Source organism: Myotis brandtii, unplaced genomic scaffold (genome assembly GCF_000412655.1).
Source record: "Myotis brandtii unplaced genomic scaffold, ASM41265v1 scaffold560, whole genome shotgun sequence".
NCBI classification, from domain to species: domain Eukaryota; kingdom Metazoa; phylum Chordata; class Mammalia; order Chiroptera; family Vespertilionidae; genus Myotis; species Myotis brandtii.
The window spans coordinates 479786-496794 of NW_005370081.1; the positions used below are offsets into that span (position 1 = coordinate 479786).

Consider the following 17009-nt stretch of genomic DNA (forward strand, 5'->3'; position numbering starts at 1 on the left):
CAAAATGGCTATCATCAACAAATCAACAAACGACAAGTGCTGGCGAGGATGGGGAGAAAAAGGAACCCTTGTGCACTGCTGGTGGGAATGCAGACTGGTGCAGCCACTGTGGAAACAGTATGGAGTTTCCTCAATGACAGAGAAGTAGGCAGAATTTCAAGGATTCAGGAGATGTGAACAACACTATAAACCAAACAGACCTAGCAGACATCTATAGAAGATCCCACCCAACAACGCAGGCTACATTCTTCTCAAGTGCACACGAACCGTTCTCTAAGGTAGCCACCTGCTAGGCTCCGGAATAATCCACAATCAAGTTAGAAGCATCAGAATAACATAAAGTATGTTCTGTGACCACATTAGAATAAAATTAGAAATCATTTTGAAAAGATAACTGGGAAACTCATAAATATGTGGATTTTAAACAACACACTTCTAAATCACCAGTGCGTCAAAAAAGGAAAAGCAATATCAGAAAATACCCTGGGATAGGTTAAAATGAAGACAGGACACTCCAAAACCTATGGGATGCAGCTCAGAGGAAAATGTGTAGTTGTAAACCTCAATGTCGTTGGTAGGATTATGTGACTTTAAGTGAAACACGAATAATGAAACCGATTTCATCATGGGCTAATTGATATAAACAGGAGTGAACTTTCGACAGCATCTCATCGATGTTACAATGAAGGCACACCGAGTGATGATGTGCTGTACATATGAGAAGGAAGAAAGAATGTAAAGTCAGTAACCCAACCTTCCACTTCAAGAAACTAGAAAAAGAAGAGAAAATAAACTCAAAGCAAGCTGAAGGAAGGAAATACAGCGATTAGAGTGAAGACTTAAAAGCAAGGACTCAGCCCTAACCGGTTTGGCTCAGTGGATAGAGCATCGGCCTGCGGACTCAAGGGTCCCGGGTTCGATTCCAGCAAGGGCATGTACCTTGGTTGTGGACACATCCCCAGTGGGGAGTGTGCAGGAGGCAGCTGATCGATGTTTCTCTCTCATCGATGTTTCTAACTCTCTAACTCTCTATCCCTCTCCCTTCCTCTCTGTAATAAATAAATAAATAAATAAATAAAATATATATTTAAAAAAAAGCAAGAACTCAGAAAAATATTTGTACACCCATGTTCATTACAGCATTATTCACAATAGCCAAAAGGCGGAAGCATGCCACTTGTTCATTGATGAATAAATGGATAAGCAGAATGTGGTAATCACACACACACACACACACACACACACACGAATATTATCGCCCTGGCCGGATGGCTCAGTCGGTTGGAGCGTTGTCCCATGCACCAAAGGTTGTGGTTCAATCCCTGATCAGGGTGTGTACGGGAGGCAACCCATTGATGTTTCTCTCTCTCTCTCTCCCTCTCCCTTTCTCTCTAAAATCAATAAAAACTTATCCTCGGATAAGGATATAAAAATAAAGGAAGGAAGGAAATCTTGTCACATACTATATTGTGAATGAACCTTCGGGACATTATAAGTGAAATAAGTCAGTTACAAAAGAACAAATACTGTACGATTCCACTTAAAAGAGGTTCCTAGAGTAGTCAAGTTCACAGAGACAGAAAGTAAAATGGTGCAGGGGCTAGGGGAGAGAAAGAAAGGGAGTTATTGTTTAATGGGGACAGTTTTGCAAGATGAAAAGAGGTTTGTAGTTGGGTGACGTTGATGGTGGTACAACAATGTGAATGTACTTAATGCCACTGAACTATACACTTAAAAATGGTTAAGATGGTAAATTTTATTTATATGTATTTTGCCATAATTTTTAAAAGAATAAACTGAAAAGCAATGAAATAGAAAATAGAAAAATAATAAAGGAAAGTAACTAAACCCAATGTTGGTTCTTTGAAAAGTTCAATGAAATTGACAAAACTTTACCTAGCTCAGTGATGGCGAACCTATGACACGCGTGTCAGAGGTGACACACGAACTCATTTTTTTGGTTGATTTTTCTTTGTTAAATGGCATTTAAATATATAAAATAAATATCAAAAATATAAGTCTTTGTTTTACTTTGGTTGCAAATATCAAAAAATTTCTATATGTGACACGGCACCAGAGTTAAGTTAGGGTTTTTCAAAATGCTGACACGCTGAGCTCAAAAGGTTCGCCATCACTGACCTAGCTTGACCAAGGAAAAAAAAGAGAAAAGACTCAAATTACCAGAATCAGAGATGAAAGAGGGGGACATTAATACCAAGCTTACAGAGATAAGAAGAATTATAATAGAATAGTATGAACAACTGTATGTGTAGTTTGTGTCCTAGAAAGACACACACCAACTACAGAAACTGACTCCAGAAGAAATAGAAAATCTGAGTAGACCTGTAACAAGAGAAGAGATTGAACTAGTAATTTAAAAAACCTACCCACAAAAGAAAGCCCAAGCTCTGATGCTTTCATAGCTGAATGTCACCAAACAATTAAGAAAAAATTAATATTAATTCTTACAAAATCTTCCAGAAAAGAGAATGGAACACTTCCCAAATCAGGAACTGATGAATGAAACTTGAAAACAATATGCTAAGTGAAAGAATCTAGGCACAAAAACCACATAGTATATGATTCTATTCATATGAAACATCAAGAACTGGCAAATCTATACAGCCAGAAAGTAGATTAATGGTTTCCTAGGGGCTGGGGAACAGAGGGTGACAGCTAAAGAGTGTGAGGTTTCTTTTTGAGGTAACGAAAATGTTCTATAACTGAATCGTACACTTTAAATGGGTAAATTATATGGTCAGTAAATTATATCTCATTAGTTATTACCAAAATAAGCATTCCACTTTTAAATATTATATATTCTGAGATATTTATAATATTTTGCTTGAGCAAAGATTTCCAGGCCTTATAAAAGCCTTCTTCACACATCCCTCCATTCAGGAAGGTTTGCCCTCAGCACCTGCTATGTGTGATCTCTTGGGGGTCAGACAGCGAGGGGTACAGAGCTGAATCTAGCCCAGCACTGCTCCTGAGCTTGCGGTCAGGTGAGGAATGGGGAGCATCCAACCACATTCCAGCCTGCTGAAACACCTAGTACCTTGCCAGGGGGGCGCAGTGACCCATGGCAGAAAAACAGCACTAGCCAACGTTTATTAAGTGCCCACTGTGTGCCAGGCACTGTGCCAAGCACTTTCCATGCATTGTTCCACTGGACCCTCACAATCCTATGAGGTAGTGTCCTCATTAGCTTCATTTTACAATGATGAAATTGACGTTTCCAGCCTTTGCCCTCTACCTCTTGTGAAGAGTGGTGGGAGATCCTTGGGCCTGAAGGAGTCCCAGATAGAAGCAGGTTTGTGATGGGGCCAGAAGGGAGAAAATGAGGCTCCACAGGCCATGGGTGTCTCACCTGGTGGCCTGGGTGCTCAGGGGGCAAAGAGCACAGAGGTCCCAGGACTGGGTGCCCATATTCCCCGCCCTCTCCTCAGCACCTCACCTCCCTGGGGCTCTGTTTCTTCAGCTGTAAAATGGGGCTATTACTCCTAATTCTGCCAGAGTGTTAAGAGCCCTGCACAAGGTAAGTGAACACACTGCACAATCCACATAAAGGAAGAACCAGGTTAGCCCTGCACTGGCAAGAGAGGCGCTGAGGGCAGGGACACCCTGCCCACATTGAGAAGAGCTCTGGCCCTGTCTGGAGAGGGCAGTGCGATCTCACACACACACTCACACACACACACTCACACACACACACGCCCCTGCCCCAGCCCCCACCTCTGGCTCACCACCCGTTGCCTTGGGATAAGGGTCATGTTGTGGGAGGATCTGCTGCTCTTCTCCCATCAACCTGCCAGCCCCACTCAAGCCCTCCTTCTCCTGGAAGCCTTCCCAGGCTGAGCCCAGCGTGAGCACACCTCCTTGGCCCAGCGCCTGACTGTCACCACCTGGGGGGAGGGGATAAATTCCTGGATCCTCCAGATCAATGGTCCTGTGTAGTCCTTGACTCACACAAAGCATGAGGTAGCACAAGGCTAATAGGAGCACTTGGCACGCTGGGTAGCTGTGAGCACTCAACGCAATGATGCTGGAGGACCACTCATCACAGCGCCTGTGTCCTGCTCTGCCCCCTCCCAGGCTGCAGGCAGGGAGGGATGGAGGGCAGTTTGTGAGGTGTTGCTGTGCATGACTGAGAGCAGAGAACCCCTCTGCGGCGGGCTCAGCTGGGGAGGGCACTAGGGGTGCTGTCCATGGGTGGGCCACGGACACAACTCTGAAGACCAACGGGGTCCATAGTTGCTCCTTTGGCCCTGGTCCTACTTAGAGAGCCCCTGGAGGGTGGGGCCTCACCTTCTGCTGAGATCTCAGGCCAGAGCCCTGCTGACTCTATACTGAGGGGAAGACAGGCCCACGGGATGGAGAACGGCCACAGTGGGTCGGCTGCCCCCAACCAGGGAGGGCCTCTCTTGCCCGGGGTAGAGGGAGGCCAAGGTCCCTGACGTGAATCACAGGGAGGGGGTCTCACTACAATGCAGCTCTGGGAGGCCTGCGCGTCTGTGCTTTCACACGCTCCCAGGCCACACTGACTGTCCACGCCTGGCTGTGCTGGAAGCAGCGGGGACAGAAAGCATGGCACGGCCACTGTGAGGGGAGTGCTGAGCAAGAAGCACATCGCAGCCTCCCGGTCCTTCGGGGACCGGCCCCACCCAGCCATGCCCTCGGCTTCCAACATCTGGAGGGTGAGACAGCATGGGTTTTCTGAGTTTACAGGATTCCATTTCCATTACATACACAAAATAAGTAGTACCACATCATAAAAACACTGGAAAATATGAAAAAATAATAGGGGAAAATCGCTGATAATCTCGCACCGCATTTAAAGCAACTGTTGACCTCTCTCCCCAGGATTCCGGCTCACCTCGTGGGTGGGAGCTGCCCCAGCGCCCCACCCCGTCTCGGCTAAGCATTCGGTGAGAGACCCCCAATCTCCTACTCCCCTTTCCTCCCCCCACAGTGCCTTCCCCAGCCCCATGGTGGGGCAGCCCCCTCCGCGCTGCAGGCAGCAGGCTGAGGAGGAAGCCTGGTGCAGAGCAGGCAGAGGTGGGTCTGGGGGAGGGGCGCACATCTGGATTCCTGGCCCAGAGCCCGCATTCCTTCCCTGTGAGTGCGAGGAGATGGGGTCTCAGGGGAGAGCTGTGAGGAGGCTGCTGGCCCCTGTCCCACCTCACGCCTCACAGTAACAAGACCCGCCCTGGCAGGAAGACGGGTAGGGACTTGAAGGTCCAAAACCTCATTTTGGGGTCCCCCACCCAGCCTGCTGCCTTACTGTACAGGTCCGCGCTGGGCCTCTGCCCCGCTCACACCAGCCAGGCTTCCTCAGGAATACCAGGGGGGACAAGAAGGTAGAGACCAGAGGGGGCCAGGGCCCCCTGCTCCGGGAAGGGGGCAGAGCGGGGCTGCCCGTCCACAGAAGCTGCCCACAGGGCAGCAGGGGTCCAGAGCCGCACCGGGCCAGGCTGCCTTACCTGGGGGCAGTCCTTGATGTAGTGTCCTTTGTTGAAACACAGGTGGCACAGGTAGTTGGGCGGGGGCCTCTTGCTGGGCTTCCGGGTCTCAGAGGTCAGGGTCAGGTCGGAGAAGTGCTCGGTGAGGGAGCTGAGGCCGTCGGCGATGTTGTTGAGGGAGCCGTAGGGCGAGGTGCTCTTGTACACGCTGCTGCTCAGGGCCTGTGGGGACAGAGGCTGTGAGGGCCCAGAGGCCTGACACACTCAGCCACAGCCATGACTTCAGGGACATTTCCTGTTGGGCGCGCGCGCGCGCACACACACACACACACACACACACACACACACACGAATTCACAATGACCCCGATGCCCACGGGCTCTGGCCTCCTGGAGCTTGGGTTCAAATCCAAATCTAGTCGTGGACCCATGGGCAAGCCAGTTAGCCACTCTGGGCCACAGTGGCCCGTCTGGAAAACGGGAAGAATGATACCTGTCTCCTAGGGTTTCTGTAAGATAACGGAAGTCACAAACGTATAGCACGCGTCTCCCGCCCGGCACTCGCATCTGCTCGGTTGGTAGAGGGCGGTGATGCCGATGACAGTGCGAGTTATTTTTCCCATTAGTCCTTCTCCAGCCACTGCCAGGAGATACGCCGGTCAGCAAGAACCACCTGCTGGGTTAGGGGCTCTGCCACTCACTGGTGGAGGGACTGGGGACACGTCCCTTATGTCAGAGCTGACTCAGTTTCCTCCACTTGTAAGGAAGCAGAACGCCGGGGCAGCCTGGTTTCCACTGAGCAGAGAGCAGCGTGAGAGCCAGCGCTTGCCGGGTCTCCGGCAGCACAAGGCCTGTGCAGACTGTGTCCGGGGAGCCCTGGGCCCGGCCCGGCCGGCTGTCTGGGAGCCCAGGGAGGAAGTGGCCACCTCTCCCACCTCTCTCACCTCTCCCACCTCCAGCTGACAGGAACCAGATGTCTCGCCTGGCTTCAAAGCAGACGAGGCCCAGGCCCCCTCCTGCTGTATACACCCTCTATTTATAGGAGTCCCCGGCTCCCTGGCCAGGCACACTGGAATTTGGTGAAGGTGGGGCCTGCGGTGAGGCCATGGCTCCCTTTCCTGGGTCAAAGCCAAGGCTGGGAAGAAGCAACTTTCTCAGGAGGGTCAGTGACAGGCCTGGGCATGGGCATGGGCATGGGCACCCTGACCCCAGCCCGAGAACTCCGGGAGTGAACAGTGGCCTTGGGGGGCTGTGGGTCTAATGGAGAGACACGGCCTTGTTCTCAGGAGTCCCCAGGCTGATGGGTGAGGAGAGGCCCTGAGAGGAAGTTGCCTCCGGCTCCCTTACAAAGATGGGACAGACAGCGGCCCAGGGTGGCGACGGTCCTTTCTGTGTCCCCTCAGTGTGAGAAGGGGAAGGAGGTGAGCTGAGAGCCTGCCCCAAGGGAGCAGGCACCCCCACAACCAGGACAAACCCCACCGCTCACACATGTCCGCCTCAGTCTCCCTACTTGTTCTGTCTCTGGGGTCTGGACTCCCCTTCTAGAGGACACAGCCCCCACCATCTGGGTGCTACACTCTTCTGGGGCCCCCCCAAACCCCCTGCTTTGTGACTGCGGCCTGCCCTCCCCTCTCAGCCTGTTCCCTCGGGCAGGTGTGCCCTGGAGCCTAGGCCTGGAAGGGAGACACAGACCATGTCCAGGGCAACCCAGGCCCAACACAGTCACCTCCAGCCACTGGGCACAGAACTCGAAGGCTCCCAATGGCCATCTCTGCTCTGCCACTGCCCAGTGCTACCATGCCACCGTGGACCAGTGGAAGATACCACACAAACCCGCAGGTCTGAGGGCAACTCTCCAGCCCTCAGATGGCCCACGATGGGGTGGTCCACCCTGAGAAACGGAAGGTCCCCATCCCTGGATGGGTGGGAGCCAGGACTGAACAGCCTTGGGGGTGTGGGAGGGCTCTGGTGGGAATGAGATGAGATGATAACTGAGCATCTACTTTGTACCAAGGCCTGCAAACTTGACACATGTTAAGACAGCTGATGCTCACAACCCGATGAGTCATTGTCTCCCTTTGTGCAGATTAGATGAGTATGTTCCAACTTGTATTGAATGGCCTGGGAAACTTAACAAATACAGTTTTCTGGGCCCTGCTTCAAACCTAGAACGCAGCCACCTGGGGACCTGGACTCTGCTGTTGTTATTGTGCTAAACGATACATACAGAACGTCTATCATTTTGGCAATTCTTTTTTTAAAATATATTTTTATTTATTTCAGAGAGAGAAAGGGAGAGGGAGAGAGAGATAGATGGGAGAGAATCATTGATTGGCTGCCTCCTACACGCCCCCTACTGGGGATTGAGCCTGCAACCCAGGCATGTGCCCTGACAGGGAATCGAACCGCGACCTCTTTGTTCACAGGTCAATGCTCAGCCACTGAGCTATGCTGGCTGGGCTTGAATCTGCATTTTTAAAGCTCCCCCAGGCAGTTCAGTACAACCAGCCCCACGTCACCTGGAGGAGCACCTGAACTTTCCAACTGTCAGGTCTCTCCTGAGGTGGACTCTAGGCCTCTCCTCACCCACTGGCCTGAGGCAGGGCAGCTCGGCCCAGCCTCCCAGAGAAAAGTTCATCCAAACAGAAACTCGAAGCTCCAAATGCGTGAGTCACCCTCACGGCTGGGAAATGCAATTTCACAAATAACAACCCTCTTTCCCCCCTTTTCTTTTCCTTTTCTTTTCTGGATGAGATTTAAGCAAGTCCACAGGCATCAGGACTGTTTTGGCAGCAAGTCGTCGAGAGGAAGGGGAAGCGTGGTGGGTGCCAGAGAGTGCACAAAGTCCCCCCCGCAAACCTTTCCCTTGTCTGTGGGCACGCGCCCCTGCCCATGGCCCTGCTGCTATCCCTGGGCAGCCTGAGGCCTCTGAGCAGCCTGCCCTCTCACTGGCAGCTCGACACCCACGAGGGTCACACTTTGCCCGTCACAAAAGCTGCTCCTGGTCAGAGGGCAAGCCAGAGTCCTCTCCTCACTGCTCCTCCCGCCCAAGCTCCGGGCTCTGGCCTGTCCCTCACGGTGCTCCAGCCCAAGTCAAGATGGTACCTTGGAGCTGGAAGGAGAGGTGAGCTGACACAGCCTCACCCTCACAGATGCACACGGCCAGCCCAAGGGCCAGGAGGCCTGCCTGTCAATGTCGCAAGCGTGGGTGGGGCGGCAAACTGTTTCCTCTCCAAAGTCCCAGGAGGAGCTCGGGCCATGGAGGCGAAAGGTGAGTCGGCCTGGCGGCCTGTGGCGACTGGATGGAGAGGAGGCCAGGACGCCGCTTCCTCCCTTCTGGGTGCGGAGCCCGGCCTGACCTCCGGGTTTCCCATGTGCGAGATGTGAAACGGAGCAGCGGCGGTGGGCAGGCCTGACAGTCCCTGCAGCCTCACTCTCTTAAGGTCCGACACCAGGAGCTGACAGATACCCCCGGGGCCCAGCGTGCAGACAGCACTCAGCCTGGCCTAGGCCCTGCCCTCTAAGGCCGAGGGCAAGGCTGGGCCGCCCTCCCTGCATCCGTCAGCCCCGCATTCGGCAACAGCCGGGCTGCTCCTCTCTGCGTCCCACGGAGCAGCTGCTTTCCCACCTCTGGTTCTGCACTTTCCCGCCCCCGGAGGCCCCTCTGTGCCCATCCAAACCTCCTTCAGGACCCGGCTCCTGACCAGGTTCTAACCCAGTGGTGGGGCCTGAAAGCCACCCCTTCCTCTCACTCAGGCCTCGGGTCAGTGTGAAAAGCCCAGATTCAGGTGCTCCCGAGGCGACACTAGTCACAGAGGCCCCAGCCTCCTCCGGGGGCTCCTGGGCCTCCCTGCCATAGCCCTGCCCCTCAATGCTACAGGTGTGGGTAGGAGCACCCATGACCCCCTTGCCCTTGCCTGGAGGAGCTCTGAGTCTCTCTGATCTCTTTGCAAGGTGATGCCTTCTCATGTCTCCACAAGGTCAGACATCCCTGAAGGCAAATCCTGCAACCCTTGTCCCTCCAGAGCCCAGACGGTTGGGCTGCTCCTTACACCGGGACGGTCCTGGGTGCCAACCACCACAGGCAGGGGAGGGCCTGGGAGTCCCACTTGACAGGAGAGGGAATGGATGCCTTAACACCTTGAAGGGTTTAGGTTGAGGGCTCTGAGTTCCTGTGGACTAAGTCGCAGGGCGGTCTCACCCCAGATTCAGCTGCTCTGGGCACTGGTTGGGAGCAGCCCCTAGTGCAGTGATAGCGAACCTTTTGAGCTCGGCATGTCAGCATTTTGAAAAACCCTAACTTAACTCTGGTGCCGTGTCACATATAGAAATTTTTTGATATTTGCAACCATAGTAAAACAAAGACTTATATTTTTGATATTTATTTTATATATTTAAATGCCATTTAACAAAGAAAAATCAACCAAAAAAAATGAGTTCGCGTGTCACCTCTGACAAGCGTGTCATAGGTTCGCCATCACTGCCTTAGACAGTGGTTCTCAACCTTCTGGCCCTTTAAATACAGTTCCTCATCATAGGTTCACCATCACTGCCCTAGTGTGATGGGTGGAAGCCTCTGGGCCATCAAGGCCCTAATCGCCAGCCTGGGAGGGGGAGCCATTGTCCTTCCTCCCTGGGTCAGCGGCCCAAGCAGCCAGCAGGAAGAGAGGGGTCCTCACACCACCCTGGGGGACAGAGTCAGGCTCCTGCCCGTTGCTGGAACTTCTCCGAGGTCTGGCCTGGCTGCTGGGGAACGTTAGGTGGGAAGACATCCTGCTTGTGTCACATACTAGACTAGAAGCTCTCCCGTTCTCAGTCCTCGGCATTTATTTTACTGAACTGGAAACTGAGGTTCAGCAACTTGCCCAAGCACATGGACGGCTGAGAGGAGACTCATACACATGCAGGTCTGGTGGCCTGTCCTACGTCAGCCACCACTCGGCCTCCAAGGCTTGGCTTCCCCGCCGGGAAGGGGAGCCAGAGGGAAGTGCCAGGTGTGAACCACTCTTTTTGGCACAGAGGCCTCCTGACATCATATTGCCGAGCCCCTGGGCACTGGCAAGATGAGGCACCAGCTTTTTTGGGCTACATGAGGGATCTGGGCCCTGGGGTTGGGGTTCTGCTGAGGGATTTGGGGTAGAGATTTCCAGGGCTGACTCAGCCTGCCAAGCTGTGCTCCCTCTCTCCTCCCCACACCAGGACAGCAAGAGGGCGAAGTAGGTGGGAGACAGGCCAGGATTAGGGCAGGTGGGCAGAAGCTTCCGAGACCAGCGAGAGGGAGAAGAGCCCAGTGCAGGGCAGAAAGGTAGGACTGCTGGTGGACCCGGAGTAGCACCTGCAGGGAAGGGCATGAAGGGGCCAGGCAATGACAAGGGCAGCATCCTAGGGGGCCTGGCACAAGCAAATAATGAGCCCTGCCCCACAGGCCTGAGATGGATCCGGCGGGGGAACCTCTGATGCTAATCTCCAGCTTTGTGGGGGTTCTTTCATCAGTTGAACAACTGCTTTCTTACCCCAAAGTCTCCCTTGTATGCTCAACACAGGCGCGCGCGCCCATGCTTCTCTCTTTGAGACAAGAAACCATTCATCTCACAAATGACTCCACTCCTTCTCCAAGGGATCTGCACATCTACCCCTCGCGTCTATCTGGGGCTCCAGGAGTCTCCCCGTATGCTCAACACAGACGCGCGCGCCCATGCTTCTCTGAGACAAGAAACCATTCATCTCACAAATGACTCCACCCCTTCTCCAAGGGACCTGCACATCTACCCCTCGCGTCTATCTGGGGCTCCAGGCCCGGAGTCAAATGCACGCACGCAGGCACGCACCCTGTACACACAAGCAGAGGCGGATGTGGGCTGGGCTTGGGGAGAGGTTGTCAAGGCAAGGAGTCGGCCAATGGGAAAATGAAGCCCCATCTGATGGGAGACTTCCCTGGCCGAGGTCAGACCCCAGCCCTGCTCCTCTTTGTTTCCATGGTTCAAGCTGACCTGTAGGTCAGGAGCTGGCAGCCTCACCCAGGCAACCCTTCACCCAGGACCCCCAAGGGCACCATTGCCTCCTGAGGTCCATTCACCCAGGACGTGCAAAACACAGTTCCGCAAACACAGCCAGCACTCAGTGAGACATGCTAACTTTAAAAAGCAACCCATGTTCTTTTTGGTAGGGGAGGAGCAGGGAGAGAGAAATGGGAAAAGGACCAGGAGGTGGAGAAGCAGTGGCAGCAAGACAAGGCACAGAGGCACAGGGAGACCCCCTCCCCTCCCAGTCCTTCCTACTCCGGCCCAAGTCACCAATCATGTGACAGGTGCTCACGGTTCACAGCCATATGCCCTCTGCCCAGCTAGCTCATCAGCACTGGGGACCAGGCTGCCTCTCACTGCTAGAATGCATTCGCTGAATGAAAGCAGAAAGTGTGAATCTGAACCTGAGAACTAGAAGGGACCCTAAGATTTACTCAGTCTGGGCTACCACTGAGGCTTGCAGCTCCAATAGCAGGGGGCCTTGATTAGGGCTCCGTTGTTGACATAAGGTGCCATGATCCTCTTGAAATCATGCACAGCCATGTGTGTCTGCGTGTGCATGTATGCTGGGCTCTGTGCACTGTGGTAAGGAGAGAGACTCTAGCCATTTTTAGACTCTCAAAGAGGTCGATAACCAAGAAGGTTAAGAACCATCATCATATCTAGGCATCTGCTGAGACTGCTCTAGGGACAAGATTTCACCATCTCCAAGTCACCCCTTTCCAATTAATCAAGATCCATAAACAATTCTTCTGTGAGATAAAACAAGAGGCTAAGGGACTGAGGAGAGCTTTCACATAGTCACATGTCTGGAGGGAGAATAGGGGAGAAGGTTTGATTCAAGTCATCTTCCCACACACCCACCCAGTAAACGTTAACTGAGCACCGAGTATGGCCTGGGCATTGACTAAGCATCGGATGCTAGGACTGGAAGGATTCCTGCTCTCAGAGTGCTGACAACAGTGCTATTGAGGCAGACACATCCAGTGTGCATTTCATGGCAAGACCAACTGTTAAGACATGCTTTACCGGAAGCACATACGGTTCTTCTGTCATGGACAGAGAAGCTGGAGGAGGTGTGCTCCCCGTGACAGCCAGGTAAAGCCTCTCAGAGGAGGGGCTTGCGCCATAAAGAAGTAATTTGGAGTCTGTTGGTTGTACAAGGGCAGGGAATAGCATTTTAGGTGGAAGCAAGAGCAAGTGCAAAAGCTTTGAGAAGTGGGACTGCCTGGTGTTTTCAGAAACCTCAAGCAGACCAGTATGGCCAGAGGACAGAATAAAAGATTATACACCACACACACACACACACACACACACACACACACGCACGCACACACACACCAGCATCCTGAGACCTGGGCTGGAGCCCTGGGTCTGCCACCGATTTCCTGTTTCATTCTCCTTTTGAAGAGCCTTAGTTTCCCCATCTGGACAATGGGGATGCTGCTGCTGATTAGTGATTACTAATGCTGCTTGCTTTCCTCACTCCCACCTGACCCAAAAGGTCCCTGAGGTGAGGTCTCTCTGAGGCTAGGCCCACTCCGTTAACTTAATTTGATGGGAGGGTCAGGCCACCTCAGCCAACAGGGCCTCCAATGACGGTCCTCCTTGCTTGAGTCAGAGCTCAGATTCCCAGGGGGAGGCCGAAGGGAGCCAGGCATCCTCTCAAGCTCCTGGGTCTGCACCCCCACCCCACCCACACAGACTGCAAGGGCTGCTGGGAACAAATTCAGCTCCTGAAACCCCACTCTTAGGCCCAGTGAGGCAACTCTCATCCTCACACAGGTATTTGGCTTTGTTCTACACATCCACACTGGTCAGGTGACCTCGTGGCTCATCTATACCTTGGAGGGCACAGGTAACAAGTCAAAACCTTCAGAAGACTGTCAAGACCTGGGGCCCTTTTAAAACAGGAGCCCACAGTCGCTCCTCATGGGGTTCTTAGAGCCCTGTCTATGCAGAATTGCTGTTAAGCCTGTGACACCCTTGCTGCTGTTCTCAAATCTCCCATGGGCAGGCGGGCCAGAGCGGTAAAGAGGAGGGTCCTCAGGGCTGCAGAAGAAGTGCTGGGACCTGGTTCACAGCTCCAGGAGGAGCCTCCTGTGGGTAGGAACAAGGGAGAGGTCTGCCCGATGGGGCGTCTCCTGGGCTTGGAGATGTTCTGACGAACACTAGTAAGTGTTCTGTGCCAAAAATGTGCTCCAATCAAATAGGTATGGAGAATGTGGGGTTGAAGAAAGGCTAACAGGTTTTGTGCTACAGGACTTCTCAGAGCCTTGGTTTACTGTGCGAGAGGGCACTGTGTGTCTCCAAAGGAGGGACAGTATGCTCTGCTTTCCAAATGCATTTGAGCCCAAAGTCTTTCCCTAACCCCCACAAAGCATCACCTGACCTTAAGGCCACATCTTCAAGCCATACCTGTCCCTGGAGGAAGAGGAAAAGAAAATGGCTGCCCTCATCGAACCTGGACTGGCACAGCCATATCTGCGGGTACAGACACTACCCAGGAGGGTCCCTGGCCATCCCTCTGAGGAGCACAGAGCTAATGCTCAGCAGGTGGTAAGCACTTCTCTGGAAGGAGTCCCACAGGACGCACACTGCTGTGAATTCTAATTCCAAACAAAACTTGGCAGGGAAGCCCCCATGCCCAGCCCTGACTCCCTCTGACAGCTGCCTTCCTTGGGTACCTGGAGAGAGAGATGTGCTACACCAAGGCACTCAGGAGTCTCTCTCCAGTGACATAGTTGTCACAGGGGTTCATAAGACCAAGTTACTAGACCCAGTGACCTTAAAAAAAAACTGCACAAGGGCCTGTGCCTGCTTTGGCCTGGCACCCTCACCACGAGCTGAGATGCTGAGGAGCAACCCCAGGCATCCAAGTCACCTGCCGATGCTCCTGCACTTGCCCATGAACTCTGCCATCTCTCTCCCTCGCTCTGCTTCCAGGGCCAGTGCTCCACTCAGAGCCCTTGGCTTATCTTCAGCTTCCAGAGCTGAGGTTCCAGGGGCACAATGGGCTTCTGTGCCCCCATGTCCCCACCCCACCCCCAAATCCCAGCTGCATTCATGGTGTTTTGCTATTGTGGTGGGAGCAGCCTGGGGGTGGTGCAGGAGGGGGTGGGCTCTTGGCACAGAGACTGGCGCAGACAGGCTGTGGTCAGCGGTCAGCATGCAAGTCACATTCGCAGGCACTGCCACCGGGCCTGCCAGCCTCGCACAGAATGGCGACACTCCTGGGCCCCTGGGTCCCTTCGGAGAGTCCCCTCCGGGCCACACACGACCTGCTTCCTCTCCCGCCAGCCCCTTGGTAGCATGCAGGTGGGCAGGATTTTCTCCTGCCTTCTCAGCCAGTTGCTATTTTGGAGCCACATTAGGTCCCCGGCCCAGTCCTAGATGCAGGAAAGGCCCGGCCGCAGCAGCACAGCTGGGGCTCCATGAGGGGTCAGGAGGCAAGTGGCTGGGAGGTGAGCGTGGCTGAGCCCAAAGCCAGGAGGGCCTTCAGAGAGCCAGCAGGCACAGCCCTCCGGCCTCTCCGAGGAAGCCACCGGCCTCGGAGCACAGGGGGGCCTCTGCTGCCTCCCCTAATGCAGTCTGTCTGTGGGCACATCCTCCCCGGTTTGTACAGCTCTCAGACCCCATGCCCCCCTCCCTGAGAACAGCAGTGTGGCTGAGCCCAAAGCCAGGAGGGCCTTCGGAGAGTCAGCAGGCACAGCCTTCAGCCTCTCCAAGGAAGCCACCGGCCTCGGAGCACAGGGGGGCCTCTGCTGCCTCCCCTAATGCAGCCTGTCTGTGGGCACATTCTCCCTGGTTTGTACAGCTCTCAGACCCCATGCACCCCTCCCTGAGAACAGCAGAGACGGCATGTAACAGATGGGTGAACTGAGGCTCCCCCAAAGTCAGGTCATGAGAGACTTTTTGGGCCCCAGGGAAAGAATGTGCCTCGTCATGGGGAAACTGAGGTAAGCAGCAGTGCAGGGACAGGAAGCCAGGGCTCACTGAGAGCCAGCCAGGATCCTGGGCGACAGAAATTTCCAAGAGGAGGCACACCAAACTCCTCCCACAGGGGACTCCTGATGGCCCCAAACCCCTTGTTCTCAGTGGGGAACAAGGCCACACCATAGGGTGGGGGCAGTGGAAAGCTAGCAGGGGCTGATTAGGGACCCCACTTGTCCTGCGGGTCACAGTCACCCTCCTCCCTTAGGGCTTCCACAGGACCCCCATGAAATCACGCAACCATTCACCCTGGATCTTCCTGTCTATCTTCTAACCTGGGCCCCGTGAGCCTGTGAGTGAGTGAATCCCCAGGGGCCCACACGGAGCTCAATGAATGTTTGGTAAGAGAAGACCCACACACTGAAAAAAGACCCCACACACTGTCCCTCCAAATCACTGATCCCTGCAGCCAGTTCCCTGAAGAGGCAGCAAAGCCTCTTACAAGAAAGAAAGATTCCCAGCCAAGAATAATTCCTCGTGTGGAGAGTGCTTTACAATTTACAAAGAGCTTTGGCATACAAATTCTTTCTCCTGGCACCAAAGGCTGCCACTCCACACTCCTCTCCTTCAGCTGTGCCCAGCCAGCCCAGCACAGGTCCCCTCTCCGCTCCCGCACCTCTAGCCCTGAGGCCAGCATGCTATATGTCCAGTATCCCCTAGCCAATAAAGGCAGAGCTGAACACGTGATGGGGCCAGAAAGGGTGACCCTCTGTCTCACCCTTCATCCCCAGTGCACTGGTCTACACAGGCCTTCTCCCCCAAACGTTCAGGCCTCTGTCTCTCCTAAAACTAACTGGTGTGTTCAGTCTTGAAGGAAAATTACCCTCATGTGTGTCCTCTCCCTCACCCCTTCCCCCTGAACTTTTACAGGGGGGGCTGCCAGAGGGGAGTGAGTGAAGGCCACAGAAGGGTGTCTGCAGTTCACAAATGAAGCAGGAGCAAGTGGGAGTGGGGGAGGAGGAGGAGGAGTCCAGCGGGAGAGAGAGGGGAGTGGGTTATGGGAAGACTCTGAAGACCCTCAAAAGGGCTGGGAGTTCCTGGCAGTCTGTGTGTTTATGTAGCTGGGAAGATGCCCTGCCCCTCCGACTCTGTGTAACTGAATCCACCCAGGAGCAGACTTTGCAAGCAGCCGGCCCAGGTTTCTGGGGAAGGCACTGGCAGCTGGAACCTCTCCCGCTACCAGCCCCCCTCCCAAGAGCTCAAGAGGATTTCCCTTTCATTTCCTTCCAGGCTGGGAGGGCGGGGGACAGCGCAGTCGGTGGGGTCAAGCCCTCAAAAACCACTTCCTATGTGGCTGGGGGAGGGCGAGCAGCTGGAGGACGTATCTGGGGGTCCCAGCGTGCGAACAGCAGGTAAAGGCCTCTGGGCGAGTCACTGCTCTCCAGGGCGCCCCTTGGGTCAGAAACCGCCGAGGTCGATGGAGAACGGATTTGAGGTCCCCCTGTCCGTCCCAGCTAGCGGTGGCCAAGAAGGGGATAGGGTTGAGTGTGGGAAGGGCACTTGGAAGGGGCTCCCCGCCCGGCTGTCTGGAG

General features: G+C 54.1%; 1 protein-coding gene across 3 annotated transcripts in view; it reads right to left on the minus strand.

Annotated features, from left to right (window-relative positions):
* Positions 1-17009, minus strand: part of ZCCHC24 (zinc finger, CCHC domain containing 24) — a 99373-nt gene that overhangs the window by 73452 nt on the left and 8912 nt on the right. For all 3 annotated transcript variants that reach the window (XM_014549580.1, XM_005878446.2, XM_014549579.1), the window contains exon 2: positions 5484-5684. In XM_014549580.1, coding sequence (XP_014405066.1) covers positions 5484-5684 — 201 coding nt within the window. The remainder of the gene's footprint in view (positions 1-5483; positions 5685-17009) is intronic.